Source organism: Tamandua tetradactyla, chromosome 11 (genome assembly GCF_023851605.1).
Source record: "Tamandua tetradactyla isolate mTamTet1 chromosome 11, mTamTet1.pri, whole genome shotgun sequence".
NCBI lineage: Eukaryota > Metazoa > Chordata > Mammalia > Pilosa > Myrmecophagidae > Tamandua > Tamandua tetradactyla.
Window position 1 is genome coordinate 25,362,807 of NC_135337.1, and position 25,279 is coordinate 25,388,085.

General features: G+C 36.5%; 1 protein-coding gene across 1 annotated transcript in view; it reads left to right on the forward strand.

Annotated features, from left to right (window-relative positions):
* The first annotated feature begins 320 nt into the window (after positions 1–320).
* Positions 321–25,279, forward strand: part of DPYD (dihydropyrimidine dehydrogenase) — a 961,456-nt gene continuing 936,497 nt past the window's right edge. Inside the window, 3 exon segments of the mRNA XM_077120172.1 lie at positions 321–462; positions 465–544; positions 547–618. Coding sequence (XP_076976287.1) covers positions 321–462; positions 465–544; positions 547–618 — 294 coding nt within the window.

The following is a 25,279-nucleotide window of genomic DNA, read 5'->3' on the forward strand; positions in this document are numbered from 1 at the left end:
TTGTGGGTGGTTGAAGGAACATCTACCACCTCATCCCTGAGGAGTTCCCGAGGACGCAGTTCCCATAAAACAACGTTTTTACAAATTACGGGCTTCGTGCTGGAGAAAGAAAAGGGGTCATTTGCCCATTGTGCTCCCCTTTAACCCAGGGCATCTCTCACATCTGCCCCCGCCTACCTAGCTCAGCCTTTAACAGGTTACAGACGGCCAAAGCCAGCGCCCGGGACGAGCGCTCTCCCGCTGCCTTCCTTCTGCCTGCACAGGGAAAACAAACCTCCAGTTTAAAGATTTTTGGGGGGTGGGGTGCGGTGGGGGTGGGGATGGGAGCGGCGGCAGGAGGTCCGGCGGCTTCCCCGGCGGCTCCCTCCGCGGCCCGGCCAGCCCTGCCCGGAGCCTCCGGCCCGAGCGCGCAGCCCCGCCCCGGGGGCGTCACCGCCAGGCAAGCGCCCCGCCCCCGCGCCGTCGGCCTCGGCTCGGCGCTGCCACTCGCTCCCGGGGCGGGAGCTGTCACGGCGGTTTCTGGCAGGAGAAGCAGAGAGAGTCTTGTTTTCTGGGAGACTCCAGGCTGCAGGCCCTGCCATGGCCCCCGTGCTTAGCAAGGACGCGGCGGACATCGAGGTACCGACCGCGCGCTGCCGCCCGGGGGGTGGGGGGGCGGGAGGGCGTCCAGGCGGTGTGTGGCGCCCGCGGCGGCGCGGGGGACAGAGTGGGACCCGCGGCAACTTTGTCTGGGCTGGACATCTGCGGGGGCTGGCGGCTGAGCGTCGAGTAGTGGCAGGCGGGGGGGCGCGGGGAGCGCAGGACTTCCCGGGAACTACTACGGGGGGGCGGGCGTGGGCGCGCGTGCCGGTTGTATTGGGACTTGTGTGTTTACTTGGAGGGGGAGAGTAAGGAAGTCTGTCTTGGCCTGCCCTGAGTGGTGGTGACCGCAGACGCTCAAGAGTTTGGAGCGAGGTGGAGTCCCGGAGAACAGGAGCGCCCGTTTCCCACCCAGGCTAGCCTAGCACTTCCCCATTCACTCCCTAATTGTTGGCTTGGGACACCGGTCCGCTGCCTCGCCTCCGGGACTGCTGAAGAAGTATAGAAATAAAAATCTGTGTGTCAAGCTCCAGCAGTCCCCGCCAGTCATGGTTATACCTGTGAAATCATTTATCAGGGAGCAAAGTATTGAGAACTCGAAAAATGCAATGCAGTTTTAAAAAAAAAAGTTATTTTCCTCTCCTATCAACCATTTTTTGGTTCTCTCTTTCACTATGTTTCTGTAAAAAATGTCATCATTCTTCTTGTGATTAAGGTCCTACCTGAAATGAAATGACCACGTCCTTTGAGTTCTCCCCGGTCCCTGTATGTGTGAGATGAGAAGCGTTTGACTATAGACAGTGATTTTAGACCAACCAGCCCAGTGTCAGTACATCTGATCTAAGACGAACTGCTTTTAGTTTTTTGTTATATGTCACTTGGGGCTTTTCTTTTCTGAGACTCCTACCCTAATAGAATATTTGTGTATTTGCTTTCTTTAGAAATAAATTTTTCTTTCCTTAGTCGTTTTTGTGCTATATAGAAGTCTAAAAACCACCTGTTTGAGAAATAGCTGCTTTTGCCACGTTTTGCCTCTGTTACGGATTGAGGGAACTTTTGTCTTCTGACTGGGGAAAGGCAGGCTTCTTTCCATCCTCCATTCAATGGTTTGAAAAAGTCATTGTGGTAACAAGGACCAAAGTTTATCAGGTGGACACATCTTAGTTTCCTTGTGGTTTCTTTTGTGGGTAGTTTTACTTTTAAAAATTGATCAATATATTTAACCCAATCATTATTCATTGTGACAGAGTAAAAGATAGTTTTCTTTTTCCATATTTGATTCATACAACTTTTAATTCTTTGTCCTTGTGACTTTGAATTAACCAAATTATTTTTTATTTGTTTTTGTTTTACCAAGTCAACTAGCAATCAGGCAATAGTGATTTTAGAGTTCACAATGTGGGAGGGAGGGTGGCTTTTGGCTTTTGTAGTTTCAGAGTGATATGTTATCCACTTAACTTTCTGTGAATTTTCTCTGCAGTTGTATTCAAAAGCAGTTGCTACCTATGTTTCACTGAAGATAAAGATGTCATTGAATCTTTCATTGACCGGTTTTATCTCATGTGTTGTCTCAAAAAAATAACATTTAAGAACTCTGAGCCGTCACGCTCCACTCAGCTCAGTCTAACCTTAGTTTATGTGGTCAATCTGCCTAATTGTACCTATAGAATATGGTACTCAATTTTTTTCAGTGTTTATGTAGTTCACATATACAACAGTATGTGTTACTTTAATCAGTAACATCTTTCATCACACACAATGCCTTATTTTTCCCTCCAACTAATATCCATGGTTCATGAGCTAAAATACCATGAAGGAGCGTGAAATTAATCATTAAAATATAATGCAGTGAGGAAAAAGACATTAAGCCTAGAGGAACACATTCAAGAATATATGTCTCAGTTGATCTTATTGACTCATCAAAGTTCATTTTTGTGTTAAAGCATCAGAATGAATTATGAAAGCTCAGTTTTCTGTCATATTCTAATGCATACATTAGATCTGCCTTCCTTGAACAAATCCATTAAAACCATTGTCTGGAGATTGATCTTATTGCCACTATTGCCTTAGTCTCAGATACATGGAGAACCAAGTAATCTTTTTTAAAATAATGGTAAGAAGCAGAGTACATGTTCACTTGATAAATGTGAAAACAATAGAAAGTGATGGCATCAACCCACTATAATAGTGATTTAATTTTCCCTGTGAGCATACAGAACATTAGATTTCAGTGAAGCATCCAAAGACATATCTCTGTGTCTGCAGAAAAGAAGTTATTGCAGTATACAAAATTGTTTGTATGTTCATTCCATAATTTCTAGCCTCAAACCAATACTGCATCAGATTTTAAGGATTGTGATCATGGAAAACAGTCAGATGGTTTCCAAACTCCAAAGCTAAAATATCCCAGGGTTTAAAGTTATACACTGTAAGGATATAATACTCTGTAACAGAATCTAATCATATATTCAAAAATTGTTTTTGTCCTTGTAGTAATGTTAAGAGTTGTGTGAGAAGTTGAGTCTCTTTCTCCTCTCCACATTAATGTGGTTCAGTGCCTGGTTCTCTGGAGCTAACTGCTTGGGCTTAAGTTTCAGCGCTACCTCTTTTTAATTTGTGAGGCCTTGGGCAAGTTTTCTAACTCCTCTGACCCCCAACTGCATATTCGATTATGGAAGGAAAATAATAATTGTAAAGATAAACAATCTCATAAGTCAATAGCTTCTTGTCGGGAACAAAGAACAAATGTTAAAAAAATAAAGATATGGAAAAAATAGCTTCCTTTCAAGAAAAGCATTGACACTGAAATAAATTAGTACTCTAACAAGTGTTTCAGAAGTAGCTATAAGCTTTTTTAAAAAGAGATGTTGTGGGCTTATAGAAATTTCACATATATAAAACAGATTTCCCATATATCAGCCTATTCTAAAACCTTGTGATGGTATTGTACATTTGTTACAATTGATGAAAGCACATTTTTATCATTTTACACTATTAACTGTAGTCCATGGTTTAACCTAGTATTCACTGTCAGTGTTGTGCAGTTTTTATTCTAGTACCGTATATATGGTTGAAGATTTCCCCTTTGAACCACATTCAGATTTACATTTCAGTGCTGTTAATTGCGTTCACAATGTTTTATTACCATCACCATCCATTGCCAAAACATTTCCATTGTTCCAAATAGAAACTCTGTATATTTTAAGCCTTAGCTCCCTATTCCCTATTCCCACCCCATCCCATGGTAACCTGTATTCTAGATTCTGACTCTGAGTTTACTTATTCTAATTATTTCATATCAGTAAGATCATACAATATAGGTCCTATTCTGCCTGTCTTATTTCATTCATCATAATGTCTTCAGGGTTCATCCATGTTGTTTCATGTATCAGAATTTCAATTCTTTTTACAGCTGAATAATATTCTATTGTGTGTATTTACCACACTTTGTTTATCCATCCCCGATGATTGGCACTTGGGTTGCTTCTATCTTTTGGCAATTGTGAATGATGCCACTGTGAACATTGGTGTGCAGATATAAATTTGACTCCCTGCTTTAAATTCTTTGGGGGCATTTACCTAGAATGCGATTGCTGGGTCACATGGTGATACCATACTTAACTTTCTGAGGAACTGCCAAACAGCCTTCCACAGCGGCTACACCGAGCTGCACCGTTTTGCGTTTCTCCCAGCGATGAATGAGCGTTTCTGTTTCTCTACATCTTACCCAACACCTGTAATTTTCCGTTTTCTTTAAAGCAACTGTTTTTTTGAGTATGAAATGGTATCTCATTGTGGTTTTGATTTGTATTTCCCTAATGGTGAATGATGAGCATCTTTTCATGTGCTTTTTGGCTGTTTGTATATTGTCTTTAGAGAAATGTCTATTCAAGTTTTTTGCCCATTTTTAAATTGGGTTGCTTATCTTTTTTGTTTTTGTCACTGAATTGAAGGATTTCTTTACAGGCATATCTTGGAGATATTTAGGGCTTGGTTCCTGACTGCCACATTTAAGTGAATAGCACAATAAAGCAAGTCACATAATTTTTTTGTTTTTCCAGTGCATATAAAAGTTATGTTTGCACTAAACTATAGTCTATTAAGACTACAAACAGCATTATGTAACAAAAAGCGATGTACATACCTTAGTTAAAATGTGACACAGAGGCATGAAGTGAGGACATGCTGTTGGAATAATGGCACTGAAAGACTTTGTTCAATGCGCGTTTGCCAAAGGTCTTCAATTTGTAAAAAAAATGCAATACTTGTGAAATACAGGAAAGCAAAACACAATAAAATGACTTACCAGATTTGTGGTTTCCACATATTTTCACCCATTATGTAACCTGTCATTTTACTTTCATGATAAACTCTTTTGAGGGAAGAAAGTTTTTAATTTTGACGAGGTCCCACTTTTTCCTTTGTTGCTTATACTTTGGATATAAAGCCTGAGGAACCATTGCCTAGATACAAGGTCCTGAAGATACTTTCCTACATTTTCTTCTAGGAGTTCGATAGTTCTTGCTTTTTTACATTTAGATCCTTAATCCATTTTGAGTTGATTTGTATATATGGTGTGATGTTGAGGTCCACCTGCATTCATTTACAAATGGAGATCCAGTTTTCACAGCATCATTTGTTGAAGAGATGTGTTTCCCAACTGAATGAGCTTTGTCCCCTTGTCAAAAATCAGGTGGTCTCAAATGTGGAGGTTAATTTCTGAGCTCTCAGTTTCATCCCATTGGTCTATATGACCGTGCTTGTGCTAGGACCAGCTAGATATTTTTAAGAGTTATTTTACTTTGTGAATTTACTCTTTTGAACTTACTGAGTTTTGCCAAAGATAAGTTTTGAATTCAAATTCTCCTGGGCCAGTTTCAAAGAAAGCGCATGTAGTGGTCACTAACTGTCCTCAGCAGAGGTCCTCTTTATAGTACTTCTTTATTTAGTTTGCAGTTATACAAGCTATTGCAATAAGTGCACATTTAACAAGTAAACATGATTTTGGAAGAGTTCACTTTTGTTCAATATCTTGTTCCCCTCACTGACATGGATAATTGAGAATAAACTATAAAATTCTAAGTGTAGCTAAGGGAAAGTGTATGCAGCTACAGTGAGCTTTTAACTATTCAAATACTAGTTTTGTTAAATATTTGCAGCCAAACCAAATTGCTGGCTACAACCTACTGCTCTTCCAATGACAAGTTAATGTCCGTACTTTGAATTATTCCTTAACGATTGTTAATGGATTATGAACTAATTTAAAATTTACCTTGAATAAAAAAGGGATTCAGTCTATTTTCTGGGCAAAATCAAACTTTTTTTTTTACATGGGTAGACACCAGGAAACGAGCCCGGGTCTCCAGCATGGCAGGTGGGAACTCTGCCACTGAGCCACCGTTGCCCACCCTGAAATGCATTTTGAGTCAAATTCTGAATTACAGATGCTATTGTTCCTACTTCATTAAAGAAGATAATCAAGAGCTTTCTTTAGTAATATTATTAAGAAAATAAGATAAAATGATAAATCTGGAAAATGGAACTACCGTTGAAATGACTTGGAGAAAGTTAATTTTAAGGAGGATTTCGAGAGAAATGAAAGAGCAAGGGTTATGAATTGGCAGAACATGTTACTGGACACCCTGTGTGGTAACTGGAGGGAGGAGGGTTATACGACCAACAGAGAAAATACGAATTTGACTTGGCAGAAACCAAGGGGTTTATATATAAAAGTTTATATAAATAATTTTATATTATAAAATCATGCATATATATATAATTTATTTAATGAGTCTGTAAGTAACAATCCTTTCTCCTCTCCTTTCTTTTACTGATTGGTACCATAGATCTTGTGGAAATGCTATCTTGACTTACTAAGTCTTTCAAAGCATTTTATTATTTTCACTTGAAGCTTGTTTTGTGTGTTTGAGTTGTTGAAAATATGCTTGCCACTTTAAGCATTTTTTGTGGTTTATGCTTAACTTTAAAGTGTTTTTCCTTTCTGAGGAGTTGAGCTGGGCAGTAGAAATGTGTCTGATTATTTGATTTGAAGAGTTACTTGAGTCCAGTGACTGTTCCTTGTGGTTTTAAGTTACTACACATTTTTATATTTAAGCATATTCATGTGTATTTCAATACATTTTTTTTTTAAATTTGTACCACTTGAACATGAACTCAGCTGACCAGTTTTAGTTGTTTAACACTGTGAGATTGATGACTAATAACAAATCTATTGTTGGGAAGTTTTACATTGATCTGCTTAATCTTAGTCATCCCAGATAGTGTTTCCTGCTTTTTTAAATTGTGAAAATGTGCTAGAATTTAGTAGTATCCTTTCTTTCATTCTGGAGGAAAAAAAATCACTTCTGAAAAGTTGTAGAGAATTCATAAAAAATACTGAGAATCAAGATGCTGAGAAGATTGGATGATCTTTAAGCAATCACGCCTGTCCTTAATGATTTGAACACAAAGATTTACTAAACTATATATAAAAGGGCAACAAAGCAAGGGTTGAAAACCAGATTTTATGTAAGGTAAATGTGTCTGATAAGTATGGTAGAGTTCTAGTAATTAGAAAACACTTAAATGACGTAATTATAAACACTAAACCCAAAAACAATAAAAACTGAAAGAAATTGTCATAAAGGATTATGGAAAAGGAAATTTGATAAGAAATTTGATACAGTCCAAGCATCAGTACAGTTAAAGAAGAGGTTAAAAAGTAGGACTGGCCAATTTATTTTTCTGTCCCTTGGTTATATGGACACAATGGCAAATATGTAGCTGAAATCTTCAGTCTTTTAAACTGTAAGGAAAATTTCATTTCACTCAGACCTTGCTTAATTCAAATAATACTTAATAAGGCATTATAAAGGTTATAAAGTCTAAAATCAGGGCTTTTATTTTACAATGGGGTATATTTACCTCCTGGAATTGATTTGCTCTTAATCTTCTATATTGAGAGATGTTTTTTGGTCTCAAACATCATAGTGTGGGTGTCCACAGATAACTTGGAGCCAGTTATACTACAGAGATAATTCTTAATAGGATTATGTCTTGCCTGTGGTTTGTAGTATTACTTCTTCCATTGGTTTTAATTAAAATGTTATACTAGTAGATATGAAACATTTGCATTTAACTCAGCATATAACATTTCTTTTAGCCTTTTCCCCAGAGATACCTATCTATTATTAGAAACTCTGTACTCTTGTATGAGGTTATTTATTTTATATTTCACAAAATCAAGCTTCTTTGCATAGTTAGTGAAAAAAGCATTGGATTAAAACAGGCCTGAGTCCCAACCTTGACTCTATTATTTTTTACATGTGTGATTGTAAACAAGTTCTTTCTTGAAGTGTCATTTTTCTCTGTAAATTGGGTTTAATCCTACTTACTTCATGCAACAGCTCTATGGTTAAATTGGTGTCATGTACATAAAATGCCTCAGACAACAGCTGTCACATAAAATATATGCTTCTTAAATGTTAGTAGTTCTTTTAAATAATATTGCATATATCATATGTGTTATGTAAACATCAGTTGGCCACAATTTTGTTCAACTTCAAGAATTAAGTGGTGGTATTGAAATTTTTTAAAATCTGAAAGGTTGGAGAGAATCAATAAAGTTAAATGAATTATGAGAGACTCATTTTAGAATCATACATTTTGCAGACATGATTAATGATAAAGTTACTGTATACCATTTGTCCTTGTTTCAGGTTAGGTAGGGGAATTTTTGAAATGGAGGTCAAATTAGAGAATATTTAATTTTGCTTTTAATTTCTATTTAAAATATTTTTAATACCCATTGTATTGACAGCCCTCTGGTGTAAGCTGTGAGGAATTCAAAGGAAATGTCTGGCATAGGTTTTGACCATACGTATGTATCTTAATGCACAGAGAATCAAATCCACAGCGGACCTCCCAGCCATTACTCTTAGGCTGTTGCATACGCCTAGATTCATTCTTCAGTGTTTTTCTGAGTATTTTTTAGATAGATAGGGCCATTGCATAGACAAAAATTATTTCTTGGCATTCTTGTTGGTGTTTAGAAGGGATTTGGTATTACTCTTTTCTGAAAAGAAATCCCTACACAATTATTTAAAACAAGCAAACCCAGATATCTCTTTTTACTAACTGGACTGAGCGTATCTTCTCTTAAACGTATTCGCTTCAAATAAAGGTTTTACTTGACTTCTAAGCATCTCTGAATGCGATGTTTGTTCATGAATTCCCTTTTTATCGCTTAGGAAGGAAGGAACAACCTATTTAGTACCAGAAAAGGTAAATGGTGTCCTTTCCAAAAGATGACTCAGGTATTAAACTTTTTATACTGGGTTATAATAATCTTATTTGTTAGAGAATTTCCGCTTAATTGTGTAATAGCATTCTCTCTATCCTCCACCTCCATCATAATAATTAAAGAGACAATCTGTGTCCCCACCTCCCAGGTGCTTGGAAATTGATATTACGAGTGCTTATGAATGTCCCCTTGAGACACTCCTGACTGAGCCACTTCAAAGAAAAATCTCTTCATCAATAATGAAGCCCTGAGGGGCCACTTCTCAGGGGACCCACACAAAATTACACGTCAACTCCAGGCCTGATTTATACAGATGGCGCTCAAGTTAAGGTCCTGACTGCACCTCTCCCTCCCCTTTTATTTTATTCCTTACCACTCTTTTCTGGTTCCCCTTCCCCATACAGACAGTTTTACTTCTCTCCCATAACTTTGTCCCCCGATTTTCAACTCATTTTATGTACGTACGATTGACTCATCTAAAGTAGATTTTTTTGTTGAGTCTTTGTGAAATCCTTGGAGAGTGATATTAAAAATCGACTACATTAGCATGTTAAAACGTTGCAAATCTTAGTATGTCCAATGAACAACCTATGTGATAACCTTCTGTAAAACAGTAGAAGAGAATGTGTTTTACTGTTCGTTAATTAAAAGTAATCTCCTGGGATGGGGACAAGCCTGCGGATATTTCTGTTCTACATGCTGGGTGCTCTCTGACCTTGTGGAAATCATTTGACTACTGTGAAGTGTTTGCTTATTTCTCAATGGCTGTGTTATCGATCAGTCTTTTTAAGGCTGGTTTATAACAAAATATGACAATGGTGAAATTGTTTGGAAATGTACCTGCTGAGTGATCATATTAAGGAAATGCAGAGGTAGTGTTGTCATAGCTACTCTATTTTTACATGCTAGGTGGGATTAAGCGTGCCATTTATAGTAGCTATGTGGATTTGATGTACTCACTCATCTGATTTTTTAACCTTTTTCATGCCTGCCTGCCTTCTTTTCTTTATTTTAATAAGATGAATGTGCTAAAACTGATCCTCGGTGAGTGCAGAGGAGAAAAAATCCCATCCTACTATATGTGGCTGGAGTTCTCTGTGAGGGTGATCTGAAATTAATAAGTTTATGTTTTGTGTCCCTTGAGAAATATTGTGTTTAATTAGAAATTAAGATCAGGGATACATCAAAAAAGGAGATGAGACTCTCTAAGCCTGATTCTCCAGTGTGTTTGTTGGATGATGACTTTCAGTGGAAATCAGAGATCCAATGATGGGGTCCTCAGCCTCATTAGGGAATTCAGGTTATCTTGTCTGATTCCTTATACCGTAGTGATCTCAGTGAGTCTTTCATGGCAAAACGCTCATTTCTGTGGGCTAACTTTCATTAATTCCTTTTTTTTCTTTTTGTTTCTCTGATATAATTTTTTCATTCTTTTTTATGATCATTACAGAAGATCTAAAAAGAAAATCTCAGCTACACAGGGTCAAACACCCCAAACACCCATGCTAATGTTGACTTGATTTGGAACTTTTATTTCCTATGAATGTTATCTTTTTTTTTCCTAAGCAGTTTTAAATACATACAGTGTTATATTTGCTTTTTTGCCCCATTGGAAACATTTTACCACATTCTTACTAATTAAATAATTTTAAATAGTTCTAAAATAGCAGCATAAGATTCCATGGGAAAGAAGGTACCAAAATTTATTAAAGCATTCACTAATCAACAGACATTGCTTTTGATTTTAGTAGTTAGATATTAAGAATAATGCTTTGACAAAATTATTTCGCTGTAAGTATTGTGTTGGCAATACCTGAGAGGATTAGCTTTGATAATTTATAGTGCATGTCAGTTTTGCCTTTCTCACCTACATGATTCAACTGAAATAAGCCTCTTTAAAAAGATGTTTTTAGAAAGGAAAAGGCATCCATTATTGGGTGCAAAGATAGAAGGAACAAAATGGAAATGGAACCAGTTACTCATTTGCCTCATACCCTCACCACTAATTCTAGGTTACCAAACTCTCAGGCATCTGGACAGTTTCCCTTGATGTAGATATGACTTCATTTGGTCTCAGTGCTGATTTAATGTTTCTTTCTAGATCATGAGTTGCTGCCTGCATAGTTCTTTATGGGTTTTTTTTTTCTTCCTATCTTCTCTTCCTGGGCTCCCTTGATGTTCAGTTTCTGAGTATTCTCACTGTGGCTTTATCTCACTGAATTTCATTCCTCTTATATAGAACTCCAGTAATAGGCTTAAGATACATCCTGATTGGGCTGGGCTACACCTTCACTGAGGCCATCTCATCAAAAAGGTCTACTTATGATGAGTTCGTGCCCACAGGAATGGGTTAGATTTCAGAACCTGTTTTTCTGGGGGTACATACAGCTTCAAACCACCATACTAGCAGAACTGTGAACATTGGTATGCTTAAGCCTCTGTCTTCTTTTTTTTTTGATAAAGTAGAAACATATTGTCATGCTCAGGTTCATGTGTCAACTTGGCCAGGTGGTGGTACCTGTTTGCCTGGTTGTGTAAGTGCTGGTCTGTCTGTTGCTGTGAGGACATTTCATAGAATTAAATCATGATCATGTCGGCTGCATCCACAGCTGATTCCATTTGTAATCAGCCAAGGGGCATGCCTTCTGCAATAAGTGACATTTGATCTAATCAATGGAAGGCTTTTAAGGAGGATTTAGAAGAGACGGCCTCTCTTCTCTTCCTGCTTTGGCCAGTGAGCCTCTCTTCCAGACACTCCATCAGAGTTGTTAGCTTCACAGCCTGCCCTACGGATTTTGAACTCTACATCCCCACAGTTACATGAGACACTTTTGTAAATTTTATGTTTACGGATACTTCCTGTTGCTTCTGTTTCTCTAGAGAACCCTTGCTAATACACATGTGTAGAAAAAAACTCTCATGTGATTTATGAAAATTATTGCCTATCAACACCAACCCCCAAGACTAGACAATAATAAACAAAACATTAACATATTATTCATGGTCATTGAAGACCACATCATTATGGTAAGATTCTAAAAGGGAAATTGTCAGTCATACACAGGACCATTTTAAGAATTCAAAATGTACTTTCAAGTTGTCCACATAATAGTATCAGTCTGTAGGGCTGTTATCAGCATATGAATGTGTGTGAAATGATACCTTTTCCAGAGATAAGAATTATTTTTAATTTTTAAATAAACAAGTAGGTGAAAACCCTTGTCTGATTGCTTTAATTTGCATTTGTTTGAATATTAACAAGTTAGAATACGTCTCTCACAATTTTAAAAAGGTTTTATTTTTCCATGTGAGTATCCCATTATTACAGCACCATTTGTTGAATTTTTGTTTGTTTCTTTGTTTTGCTTGTTTATTTTTTGGGAAATGCATGGACTAGGAATCAAACCAGGGTCTCCCACATGACAGGCTAGAATTCTACCACTGAACGACCCTTGTACCCCTCAAATTTTTAATAGTTTTTGTTTTTTGCATGGGCAGACACTGGGAATTGAACCTGGGTCTCCAGCATGGCAAGAGAGAACTCTATCACTGGGCTACCATTGCACCACCCTTAAATAGTTTTGATGTTCTTTTTTTATTGAATAACTTTTTTGCTTTTAAATAGAAAACTTGTAGGTTCACGGAATAATCATGAGGAAAACACAGTTTCCACTTATCATTCCCCCCCCCACATTTTTACCTATTATTAACATTTTGTATTACTGTGTTACTTTTGTTACAACTGATGAAATAATATTATTATATTTTTTCTATTAATGATAATCTGTAGTTTAAATCAGGGCTCACTGTGTTGTACAGACCCATGTTGTTGTTTTTTTTAAATTTTATTCTACTACCATATGCAACCTAAAATGTCCCATCCCAACCATATTCAAATCTATAATTCAGTGCTGTTAATTACATTCATAAGGTGGTTGCCATCACCACTATCTATTACCAATATGTTTCCATCACCCCTAATGGGAAATTTGCATCATTTAAGCATTTATTCCTTATTCCCTACCCCTCCACTGTCCCCTGGTAACCTGTATTCTAGCTTGTTTATTGCTGTATGACTTTGTTTTTTTTTAAGTATTTCATACCAGTGAGATCTTATAGTATTTGTCTTTCGCGTATGGTTTATTTCACTCGGCCACATGTCTTCAGGGTTCATCCATGTTGTCACAAATATCTGTTTGAGTCTCTGCTTTCAGTTCTTTCAGATATATACCTAAAAATGGGATTGCTAAGTCATGTGGTAATTCTATACTTATTGTTTTCCACAGATACTGCTTCATTTTACATTCCCACCAACAATTAATGAGTGTTCCTATATCTCATCATCCTTTCCAAAACTTGTTCTTTCCTTTCTTTTTTTATTTTTAAATAGTAGCCATTTTCTTAGGTATGAAATGGTATTTCATTGGTTTTATTTGCGTTTTTGTGATAGCTAATATTGATCATTTTAGAAGGTGCTTATTGCCCATTTGCATATCTTCCTTAGAGAAATGTTCAAGTATTTTGCCTATTTTTAAATTGGGTTGTTTGTCTTTTTATTGTTGAGTTGTAGGATTTATTTGTATATTTTGGGTATGGAACCCTTATCAGATTTGTGCTTTAAAAATATCTTCTCTCATTCTGTACATTGGCTTTTTACTTTCACGATGAAGTCATTTGATGCAATTTTTAAAAAAAATTTTGATGAAGTCCCATTTATCTATTTTTTCTTTTTTTGCATAATTTTTCGTGGGAAGTCTAAGAAACCGCTGCCTAAAGCAAAATCTGGAAGATGTTTCCCTGTGTTTTCTTCTAGGAGTTTTGTGGTTATATTTCTTACATTTAGGTCTTTAATTCATTTGGAATTATTTTTGTGAATGGTGTGAGGTAGGCATCTACCTTCATTCTTTTGTATATGGACATCCACCTTTCTCAGCACTATTTGTTGAATGAGACTCTTCTTTCTCTATTGAGTGAAATTGGTGCCATTGTTCAAATGTCAGTTGGTCAAAATTTGAGGGCTTATTTCTAAACTCTCAATTCTGTTCCATTGGTCTACATTTCTGTCTTTATGCCACTACCATAGTATTCTGATTACTTTAGGTTTGTGATAAGTTTTTCTTTCATAATTAAGATTTTATGGGTTTTTTTTTCTGAAGACCAGCACAAAGACATTATTAGCAATTTGTACATAATTCTTAATGAATGTACTGAAGATCTAAAAAGCCATGTAACTGTAATTCTTTTCTAAAGTTATTCAGTGACTTTCCATCTTAAAATTTGGAGGCAGGTGTTCCCTATGAATATATCAAGTACCTCTGTCTTCAATGTTGACAAGCTGTTGGATTGTAAGTCCTGTTAATTCACAATTTCATATCATACACACCATGTACTCACATTTCCAATCTTTCACAGCAGATATCAAAGTTATCTTGAAGACTGGGCAACCATGATCAAGAATGTTAGAGTGTGCACAGTTCTGACAGAGAATGCCAAGCTCAGGGAGCAGTTTTAAGAAATGATTCTACTAAAAAACATGGGAATAGACGTAATTTAAAATGTTCAATGCATACGAAATGCATGACTTTGACTCCAAATCACCATTTAGTATATGTTGTGTTATAGGGTATAAAACCTGCCATCCCCCACCACTTTTTTTTGACAGCTAAGCTTGTTGACGCCTCCTCTAAGTCAATATCCCACTATTTTCTGGTTGTACCAAAAAATAAATAACTGACAAATGATTTCCCCATGTACACTTAAAAAATGGGATGAGGTGAGATTTCAATCTCCTTCTTTGACATGTTTCTTCTAGAGGTACTAAAATACTTGCATTTATAAAATAGTTGATGAAAATATTTCTCTAGAGATTATACAGAATGGAGAAACAGGGATCACTGATAAGACATGGTATATGCTTCTTTCTCTCCTGCTTCAGCCGAGGCTGAACTTCCCTCATTTTTAATTTCTCCATTTTCTACAGGTAAATCTTTAGTTTCTTGGTTAGCCACTTCAGCTTGTTTTTCCTTTCCTCCCCTTTTCCCTTTGGGTTGCACATTTTTTTTTGTCTGAAGACTTCTTCCGGGCTGCCTCTTTTGGCTTCATTTCCACTTTTGCAGGAGCAGGTTTAGCTGACAGCCTCACAGACCTCTTGGCTCCTTCTCTCCTGCCCCTTGGGCTGGACTGACCTTCTTCTTGGGCATCTTGGTGGTGGAGTTGATTGGGTGCTGCCGGCCATGTGATGCTAACAGCCTAGTGAAGGTGGGTTGCTGGCCTGTGATAATATTTTTTCCCCCTATAATAAGTTTTTAAATGGCAATATGTGAGTTCTTCAACATCATTCTTTTTCAAGATGGCTTTGGCTATTTGGGGTCCTTTACCCTTCCACATACATTTGATGATTGGCTCTTCCATTTCTGCACGTAAGGCTCTTGGAATTTTGATTGGAATTGCATGGAATCTATAAATCACTTTGCATATAATCGACATCTTATAAGTTTAGTCTTCCAATCCCTGAGGATAGAATGTCCTTCCAATCATTAGATATTGATTTATTTTAACAATACTTTGTAATTCTCCATGTATGTGTTATTTACATCCTTGGCTAAATTTATTCCTGGATATATGATTCTTTTAGTTTGTATTAAATGGACATTTTCTTGATTTCCTTTTCAGATTATTTATTACTAATGCATAGGAAGGACGTTGATTTTTATGTGTTGACCTTATATGGTGCCCCTTTGCTGAATTAATTAGCTCTAGTAGATTTGCTGTAGTAGTGGATTTTTTTCAGGCTTTCCCCTACATAGGATTGTGTTATTTGCAATACTGAAAATTGTCTTCATTTCCTATTTGTATGCCTTTTGTTCTTTTTCTTGTCTAGCTGCTCTGGCTAGAACTTACAGTACACTGTTGAATAAAGATGATGACAGTGGGCATCCTTGGCATGTTCCTGATCTTAGAAGGAAAGTTCTCAGTCTTTAACCATTAAGTATGATGTTAGCTGTGTGTTTTCCATATATGCTTTTTATTATGTTGAGGAAGTTTCCTTCTGTTCCTAATTTTCTTAGTATTTTTGTCAAGAAGTGATTGTGGCTTTTGTCCATACCTTTCTGCATCAAATGTTTACCCGTATACAGTCCAAATATGGCATATAATCATTGGCTCATGGTATCATCTCATGGTTTTGTATCATCACCATGTTCATTTTTAGAACATTTGCACCACTCCAGAAAAAGGAATAAAAAGAGAAAAGAAAAATGCATCCATCCCATACTCCTTACCCCTCCCTCTCATTGACCACAAGTGTTTTAATCCACTCAATTCATTTTACCCCTTATCTTGTCTATTATTTACTTATTTTTATACATATTTTAAAACTCATCTGTCCATACCATACCCTGGATAAGAGGAGCATCAGACACAAGGTTTTAACAATCATACAGTCACATTGTAAAAACTGTGTCGTCATACAATTGTCTTCAAGAATCAAGGCTATTGGAACACAGCTCAGCAGTTTTAGGTACTTTGCTTCAGCCACTCGAATACACCATAAACTAAAACGGAATATCTATATAATGCATTAGAATAACTTCCAGGAAAATCTCTTGATTCTGTTTGAAATCCCTCAACCACTTAAACTCTATTTTGTCTCGTTTTTCTCTTCCCTCTTTTGGTCAAGAAAGCTTTCACAGCCCCATGATACCAGGTCCTGGTGAATCCTGGGAGTTCTGTCCCACTTTGCCAGGGAGATTTATACTCTTGGGAGTCATGTCCACATGGGGGGGCAGTTAGTTCACCTATTGAGTTGGTGTAGAGAGCGCGGCCACATCTGAGCAGCAAAAGAGGTTCTCTGGGGGTGACTCTTAGCCCTAATTTTAAGTAGGCTTAGCCTGTCTTTTGCAGGAATAAGTTTCACAGGGACAAACCCCAAGATTGAGGTCTCAGCCTATTGATTTGGTTGTCCCCACTGCTTGAGAACATATCAGAAATTCCCCAAACGTAGAAGTTGAATATTTCTTCCTTTCTCCCCAGTCCCCCAAGGGAACTTTGCAAATGCTTCTTGATTTATTGCCCAAATAACTCTGGGATATATCCAAACAAGCTGAAAAGGTCGCATATCCTATTCAGGATTCCGTATCATTACTTTTTATGCTTTTGCATTTTAGAGCCTGTAAGAAGTAAAAAATAGAGTTACCAAAAGGTATAATACACAGTGCTGGAATTTATAATTACTTATGTGCTTCCCTTTACTGGAGGTTTTTATTTGTTTATGCTGCTTCACTCTACTGTCTAGTATCCTTTCTGCTCATTCTGATGAACCCCCTGTAGCACTGCTTTTAGGGAAGGCCTAGTGGGTGATGAATTCCCTTAGCTTTTTAAAATCTGGGAATGTCTTATAATCTCTCCCTCATTATGAGAGATAGTCTTGCTTAATGCAAAATTCATGAATGGTGGTTATTTTCTTCAACAGTTTAACTATTTTGTCTTACTGCCTCTTTGCCTCTTGGTTTCTGTGGAAAAATTGGCACTTCTATTGAGAATTTCTTATATATAACTTGTTGCTTTTCCCTTGCAGCTTTCTGAACTCTCTCCTTGACCTTGGAATTTGACAGTTTGACTACTAGGTGTCTGGGTATGGTTGTCTTCAAGTTTATTCTGCTAGAGGTTCACTGGGATTCTTGAATGTATAGATTCATGCATTCATTAAATTTGGAAAATTTTCTTCCATTATTTCTTTGAAGATTCCTTCTGTCCTTTCTTTTTTCTCTTTTGGGATTTCCATCATATATGCTTGATGGTATCTCACAGATCTTTTAGCTCTCTTCACGTTTTTATTCTTTTTAATTTTTCTTCCTCAACCTGAATCATTTCAATTGTCTTGCCTTTGAGTTCACTGATTTTTTTCTTGTGCCACTTCCCACTGCTGTTGAAACCATGTAAGAAATTTTTCATTTCAATCATTTCAATATTTCTGTTTGGGTCCTTTTAGATATTTATATCTATTTATTGAGATTCTCATATTGTTCATATACTACTTGTCTGATATCCTTTTTTGTTTGTTTGTTTGTTTGTTTCTCCATGTTTTCCCTCATTTCCTTGAGCCTCTTGAAGATCATTTTATAAAAAGTTTTTATCCAGAATGTCCAAAATCTGGCCTTCTTCACTGACAGTATCAAATTTTTGTCTTGTTCCTTTGAATGGACCATCTTTTCCTCTTTCTTTCTTTGCATTTTAATATTTTACAGCACACTGTACAGTTTAATATTTTAATGTGTTAATTCTTGGATTTTGTTCCTGAACTGTTTGTTCCTTCATTTGAATCCAGCTAGTGTTAGGACAGATTTCCTTGAGTGCCAGGAGTTAATAAAACAAACAAGCCAAGGCAAAAAAATACCTTTCACAATCTTTGCAAATTGGCTCTGTGTTGGTTGGTGCTTTCCTTCTGAGTTTAGCTCCCCTATCAAGAAGATCAAGTCAACATGAAAGTGAAGTATGTGGTCTTCTCAGTCTTTTCTGGGCCTAATCTGGTGTTAGACTTGTGCTGGTTTGGTGCCCCAGTTTACTGGAATCCCTGTGTCCCTTCTACTCCCTATGAAACAGACATTTTAACCGCTCATTGGAATTCTATTGGGTATCTTAAATCCTATAATGCTTTGCCATGGACTTCTGAGACTTGTTTCCTATACTGTTTTGGCTGTAGGCAAGCTGCTTCTGCCTTCAGGCAAATTTTGGGAAAGTTAGAGAGTTTCGTGGATCAGTGTTTCAGACAGCCACTTGATAGATTGTCATTGACATACAGATACCCCATTTTACACATAGGGGTTACTCTGCTTCCTCTGAAATGGGATCAGAGACCTACAGTAGGAGTGCAGGTTGGCTCCTCCTTGTGCCAGGGGGGTGTTGGGGGATGGTCCAGCAGTGATGCTAAAAGCTTCTCCTCTGGCTCTTTTTGCATGGGCAGGCACTGGGTATCGAACCCAGGTCTCCGGCATGGCAGGTGAGAATTCTGCCACTGAGCCACCGTTGCACCGCCCTCTCCTCTGGTTTTTAGAGCAATGTTTTCTTGATTTGGCACCACAGTTACTACAGTAACTGGAATTTTAAGAAAGATTGCTCTGTCCATTTTTGCTAGTTGTTCAAAGATTCTGTAATGGAATGGCACCCTGGAGCATCTTACACTACCATCATGGTTGACAATAAAAAATATAAGAGAAAAATAAAAATAAGAGATACAAGTAAGGAGAAATAGAAATATCACAGATTTTAAGAAAATTAGATGCTAATGAATTTTTAAATCAGATAAAATTATTTCTACTTGGAAACATCAGTTAATCAAAACTAACCTCACATAATTTTATAAACAGCAATAGATCAGTATGCTTGATACATTATAATGTTTATGTTACAAATAATAGATTATCATTATTCTAATTATAATAAAAGGGCAGCATAAGTTAGTGTTTATGACTGCAATTTCTGGAAGTAGAATGGTAATGATCACATCCTAGCTCTCCCACTTACTAGATTTTCACCTTGGCAAATTATTTAACGTTTCCTCTTTCCAGTTTCCTCATTTAGAAAATTGGGGGAATAAAAGATTGTTGTCTGGTTTAAGGAAATACAACATATTCATTGTATTAGTCAGGATTTTCTAGGGAAATAGAGTCAACAGGAGATATCTGTAAATATGAGGCTTTATAAAAGTATCTTATGCAACTGTGGGGATGCACCTTTCCAAATTCTGTAGGGCAGACTGTGAGCCAACAATTCTGATTAAGTGCGTCAGTGAATTCTCCAGGAGAGGCTGGCTGGTTGAAGGGGAGAAATTCTCTCTTCTGACTTCTCCTTTTAAAGCCTTTGACTGATTAGATTAAATGTCTCTCATTGCTGAAGACACTCTCCTTAGTTGATTATGGATAGAATCAGTCATAGAGGCAAAGAGTCAGTCAACTTAGTGATGATTTAAGCCCAGGAAATTTCCTCACTGTAATGGTTAGGCCAGTGCTTACTTGATCAGACAACTGGACACCATTACCTGGCCAAGTTGACACATAAACCTAACCGTCACAGACATCATGTTTAGTAGTTCCATCACATAGCAAGTGTCTAATCAATGTTAGCTGTTAAAATATTAATAACTGCTACCAGTTAAGGTTTTGAGTCCAATGACCTTTTATGTCTTTGACAATATGTTATTTTAAAGTTGGAAAGCACAGGAATTTACTGTCTTTTTTCTTCTGTCAACTCAGAAATATTTCTTGATTTCTTAGTATGTGCCAGGCATTGGTCTGGGTCTTGGAAATTTATGTATGTACAAGACTGAAGAGGTCTCTTCTCTCAAGAAGATTGTATTAGAGTACGGAACTGTTAGGAAATAAATAGAGAAAGAAGTGAATGATGATTTCAGTTGTTTTCATGTGCTTTGGAAAAAATAAACCATGATAATATTATGCAGAATTACTGGTACAGCCTCTATTATATGTGGTAGTCACTGAAGGCATCACTCTGGAGGTGACATTTGAACTGAGATCTGAAAGACATAAAGAGCCTGTCAGAGCTTTTGAGGGGTATGATTCTAGAGGAGGAAGAAAGGCAAAACAAAGAGGTGGGTTGAGGTTATTATGAGGTTAAAAAAAGAAAGAATAGGTTGAGGGGAATGCAGGTGTTGTATTTAATGACTTAAGTTTGAAATCCCTATTAGATACTGAAATAAAGATACTGAGTAGGCAGCTGAAAGAAAGTATCTAGTAGTCAGTAGAGTTTCCAATTAATTTGATATTGTGAGACCCCTGTGAGCTTGACAATAGCTGTTGGGGCCAGAAACCCAATCGGAGTGGGCTGAGAAGAGAATAGGTGGTAAGGAGGTTAAAACTCTAGAGAAAAGTTTTGCTGTGAAGGGGAACACAGAAATAGGGCAGTTGCTGGAGGGGTATAATTGAGCATGCGCATGTTTTAATAGAAGTGATCCAATAGAGAGATACCAATGTTGACAGACATAGAGGGGATAATACGTGCATAAAAGGATTCTTTTTGTGAGAAGAATAGGATTGATAGTATAAACATTAGTATAGGAAAGAAGGAAAGTGTGGTACAAATGCAGGGAGGTGGTAAATTAGATGGTAGAAAAATGAGGTAATTCCCATCTGATGATTTTTATTTTCTCAGTGAGAGTGAGGTAAGCTGAGAGTGACAGGGGAAACAGGAGAGTGAAGATTTGAGGAAACAGATGAGAGTATAAATGGGAAAATGAGAGAATAGAAATAATAGGAAAGTATAGTATGATCGTTGGGCATTGTTTGTTTTCTATTTGAAATTCGTGGTCAATAATTTAATGTAAGAGCACTGAATATGATTGTGGGTTTTTCTCCTCCAGCCACTTTCAGCTGCTTGGGCATAGGTAAAGAGTAGTTACAGAGATGAGCTTAATTGCATTAGGATTTGCCCAGGCATTAAGTAGGAGTAAGAAAAGGACAGAAGGAAAAGATGTTGTGAAGGAGTTGAATAGTGGACTTTGGAATCTAATCCAAGAAAGTCAGGATATGAGGGAAAGATGGATAGTGAAAACACCAGGGTTGTACTACATGGAATTCGCAGTCTCAGTGAAGTCAAAGAGTTGTTGGAAGGTGGAAGAGAGTATGAGTGAGCTGTAAGAGTGTAGGAGGTAGAGATTAGAGCATCATGTTTGAAATAAGGCAATTGGAGGTGGTGCAATGACAGGGACAAGAGAGTAACCAAGGGAGATGGTGGCTAAAGTAGTGTGAGAGAAAAGAATCATTGGCAATGAGATGATTGAATGAAGAGCCATGCACTGAATGATACAAGTGGCTATTGAAGTTCACTGAGACTGGGTTAAGGAATGGAGGGAGTGGAAGACTATGAACTAGATATTGAAATTCTCACTGCCTTTGGGCATAAGGTGGTCTGGTGACACAGGACTGTTAGATGACAGGAACAGGAGTTATAGGGAGAACAGTCAGATTGTATGAACTGCAAAGGAGCTGGGGTATTTGTAGAAAGAGGGAAGGATGGAAGGAAGGAAGGACAATGCTATTGAAGTAGCAATGGTGAGACTGGGAATATATAATATTACTAGTTATAAGAGAGAAGATCTTCATTAATTTTAAATTCATAGTTTAAGGAACTAATTATGGTTAAATATCATAATATACTTAAAGTGCTCTAAATATGCTATTAAAGTCCTAGTTTTACAAATTTTTTTAGCTTTGTGAACTTAAGCTATTTTCACTGTCTATAAAATGGAATTACAATCTTTGGCTTGTCTACCTTATAAAGTTATTGTTTTGGTCAAATGAATTAAGAAAAAATGAAAATGTAAGCTGTTACCATAGAAATTGTTTAATTTAAAGGCATGTTCCGTCTTTGCATTAGAGGGAAAGATGTTTATTATCAAAAGTGGCAGAGAATCAAGTAGATTTAACTTTTAAAATCAGCACTAAGAATTATATATAGTTTTCCAGAGGTTAAGTTACCAACAAAATATATTATACATACATTCAATTTTTAAAATAATTGTTAAGTACCCCATTGTATCCTAGGCACTAAAAACTGTGTGGGGACAGCCTACAAAAATAAAGGTATCTCTCCTAAATGAACTTAGGAGAGATAACTGTAAATCAAGGCATAAAGTGATAAGTGCTGAGGGGTAATGGTTTAGAATTATGGTATTAGAATGAAGGTATGCATGTTATAAATTCACATTCTTGTAGCCTAATGATTTCATTTTTGTTCTATTTTACTATATTTAATGAATAATGATGAACCTCATGTTAGTTTTGTTACAATCTCCCATCACCTTCGCTCCCATCTCCAGTGATTTAGGAGCCAAAAAATGAGTTAGGTGATCTCTTTCTAAGGACAGGTGGAGAAAGGTTGTCCAGGTTGAAATGGATCAGATGTAAGACAGGTACAAATACAGGGACTGCCAGAGTTGGAGTTAAAAGTGATGAATGTGGGTCTGTATACCCATAGTTAGCATTCTTTTTTCCTGCTTCCCTACTTAAGAACTTATTTCCAGCCTTAGGTAGATGTATTAATTTCAGAAATGGGGAAACTAAGGGCATAGAAAGGTCAAATGATTTGATTCAAGTCAGTAGTGAAGGGGAAACTAAAACCTATGAATGCGAGCTCTGTTTTATACTGCTGTTTATTCAAACATTAAAATACATGACATGAAAACGAGGAATCAAAGAAGTATAGAACTGGGAAGTCTTTCAAAAGTTACCTCATTTTTTTCAGACTGTATGCATTCACAGAATTTCTCAATAAGATATTTAATATTTGATTCTTCAAGGAGTCCTTCACATGTGTAAATGAGAGCAAGGTATGAATGACTTCTAATCCACAGGCCAGATGGTTGCAGTGGAGGGAATTGATGAGATATCATCAATCACTTCCCAACATGATGTCAACTGACCAGTTTGCCCTTTGCCAGACAATTATGACCTCTGACAGGAGAGAATCTTTTACTTTTTGGAGAAATCAGAAAAAAAAAATAGGCATAATGAACTGCAAGGCTAGAATTGGTTCTTGGATTTATACGTTCTTTTTATTTAACTTTAAAAAAAAAAATATATATATATATATATATATATATATGTACATTTAAAACACATAGAACAGAATTTTGATTAATTGGAGCCTGTGACAGAAGGGCATTTTTCCTTTTACATTCTACTTGATAATAACAATGCTGCTATCAAGATACACAGTTTATATTTGAGGATAAAAAATGTAATTCCAAGTGAATTGATCTAAGGTTAATTTGTATTAGCCTAGCCCTTGCCCCTTTTGCATCTTTAAAGCTGTATAAGTTTGAATTAATTATACTACAATAGCAAATACTTAAAGGTGCATATTATGTAATTGTAATTTAGAGAGATTTTCAACTACAGTGTTCAAAACAAAGCAATTTGTGTAGTCTGCAGTTAATCTAAAAGTAAAATAAATCAAGAATCTATGTAATAATTTAATTTATTCATTCTCAAATAGCATACTTGCATAAAGCCTATGGCTTATGAATGATTTTGGCATTTGGGGTTTTGGAACTTTTTTTTTAGTCAATATTCTTGGGGTAATTAAGTTACATTACCTGGTAATACCAGTTGTTATGCCATGTTCGCCAACACTCATGCCTTTTAACACCCATGGGGACCACTTTGGATCGATACAGGGAACTTTGAGTATGACTCTTCCTCCCATTATTATTAAGGTATCCTCACTCTGAGAGTTATGATTACCTTGCAGCTCATTGGATCCTGTGGAGTCATCTCTGAATTGTTCCATTATTCTAATAATGGCATCTTTAACTACAATTTAATTTTTGTTAGGGTAATTCATGCATAAAATAAAAATCAAAAAAAATAAATAACTAAGGACTTTAAAGGAAAAACCACAAGCCTTTTACTATTTCTTCCTAGTGGTGTGCTGGTAAAAGTTTCATAACAGATGGGACCCAGCAGAGAAGCCCTAGTTTGTATTGTTTACTGGTTATTGAGGGGTAAATGCATCCTTGAAGTGAAATTGGGAAAGAGATATTAACAGTCCTTCTCCAGTTCCAATTAGAGCCCACACTAGCACACCCCCAGTTCCTTCTCACCCTTCCCAGTCTTTTTCCAGTTTATTTTCTAGAGGCAGCATTTTTAGCTGTCATTGTTTTTAATTTATCTGCTGCTGAGATTAAAATTTCTGCTCATTTTTCAAATTTTTGAACTTTGTTTTTGCTTGTCTTTAGCCTTTGCCTAGCAGTTTTGGAAAAATGCAGTTTTTTTTAAAAGACTGCCTGAAGTTTATGTTTATGTTTATGTTTATACCCAAAATTTTAAAACACTAGGTATTTGGATTTCTGGGTTCCTCTCATATGTTTAAATTACCCAAAAGTAACCAAATGGTGGATTTAAAAGTGAAAAAATGAAATGTAGGAATGTTTCCAAGGCAAAATTTTTAAAATTTTGTACTGTTGATACTAAATCATATTGCTATGTTAATATATGATTAATTTAATCACCAAAAGATATTTTCTGAGCCTTGTCTGTATTAGATGTTGTTTTAGCCATTTCAAACTTCTGTTTATGTTAAAACTCTTTGTTATTCATAGGTGCATTCGAGCCATGGATTGAAGAAATTGAGAAACACCAGTTATTCATTTCTATAACATTACAATTTTCCAGGGATAAATTTCATTTTAATTAAATTTTCCTTTTTCCAATAAAACTAAATTATATTCAATGTAACAAATTTCAAGGCAAAAGAAATCTGAGATATTGCATTCTCTATGATATTGTTTTAACACAGATTAACTGATTCTAGTTGTTTAAGTTTTTATTTTACTTCGTAGTTAGATATTACAAGAAATATATTAATTGTCCCAGCTTTACTCCC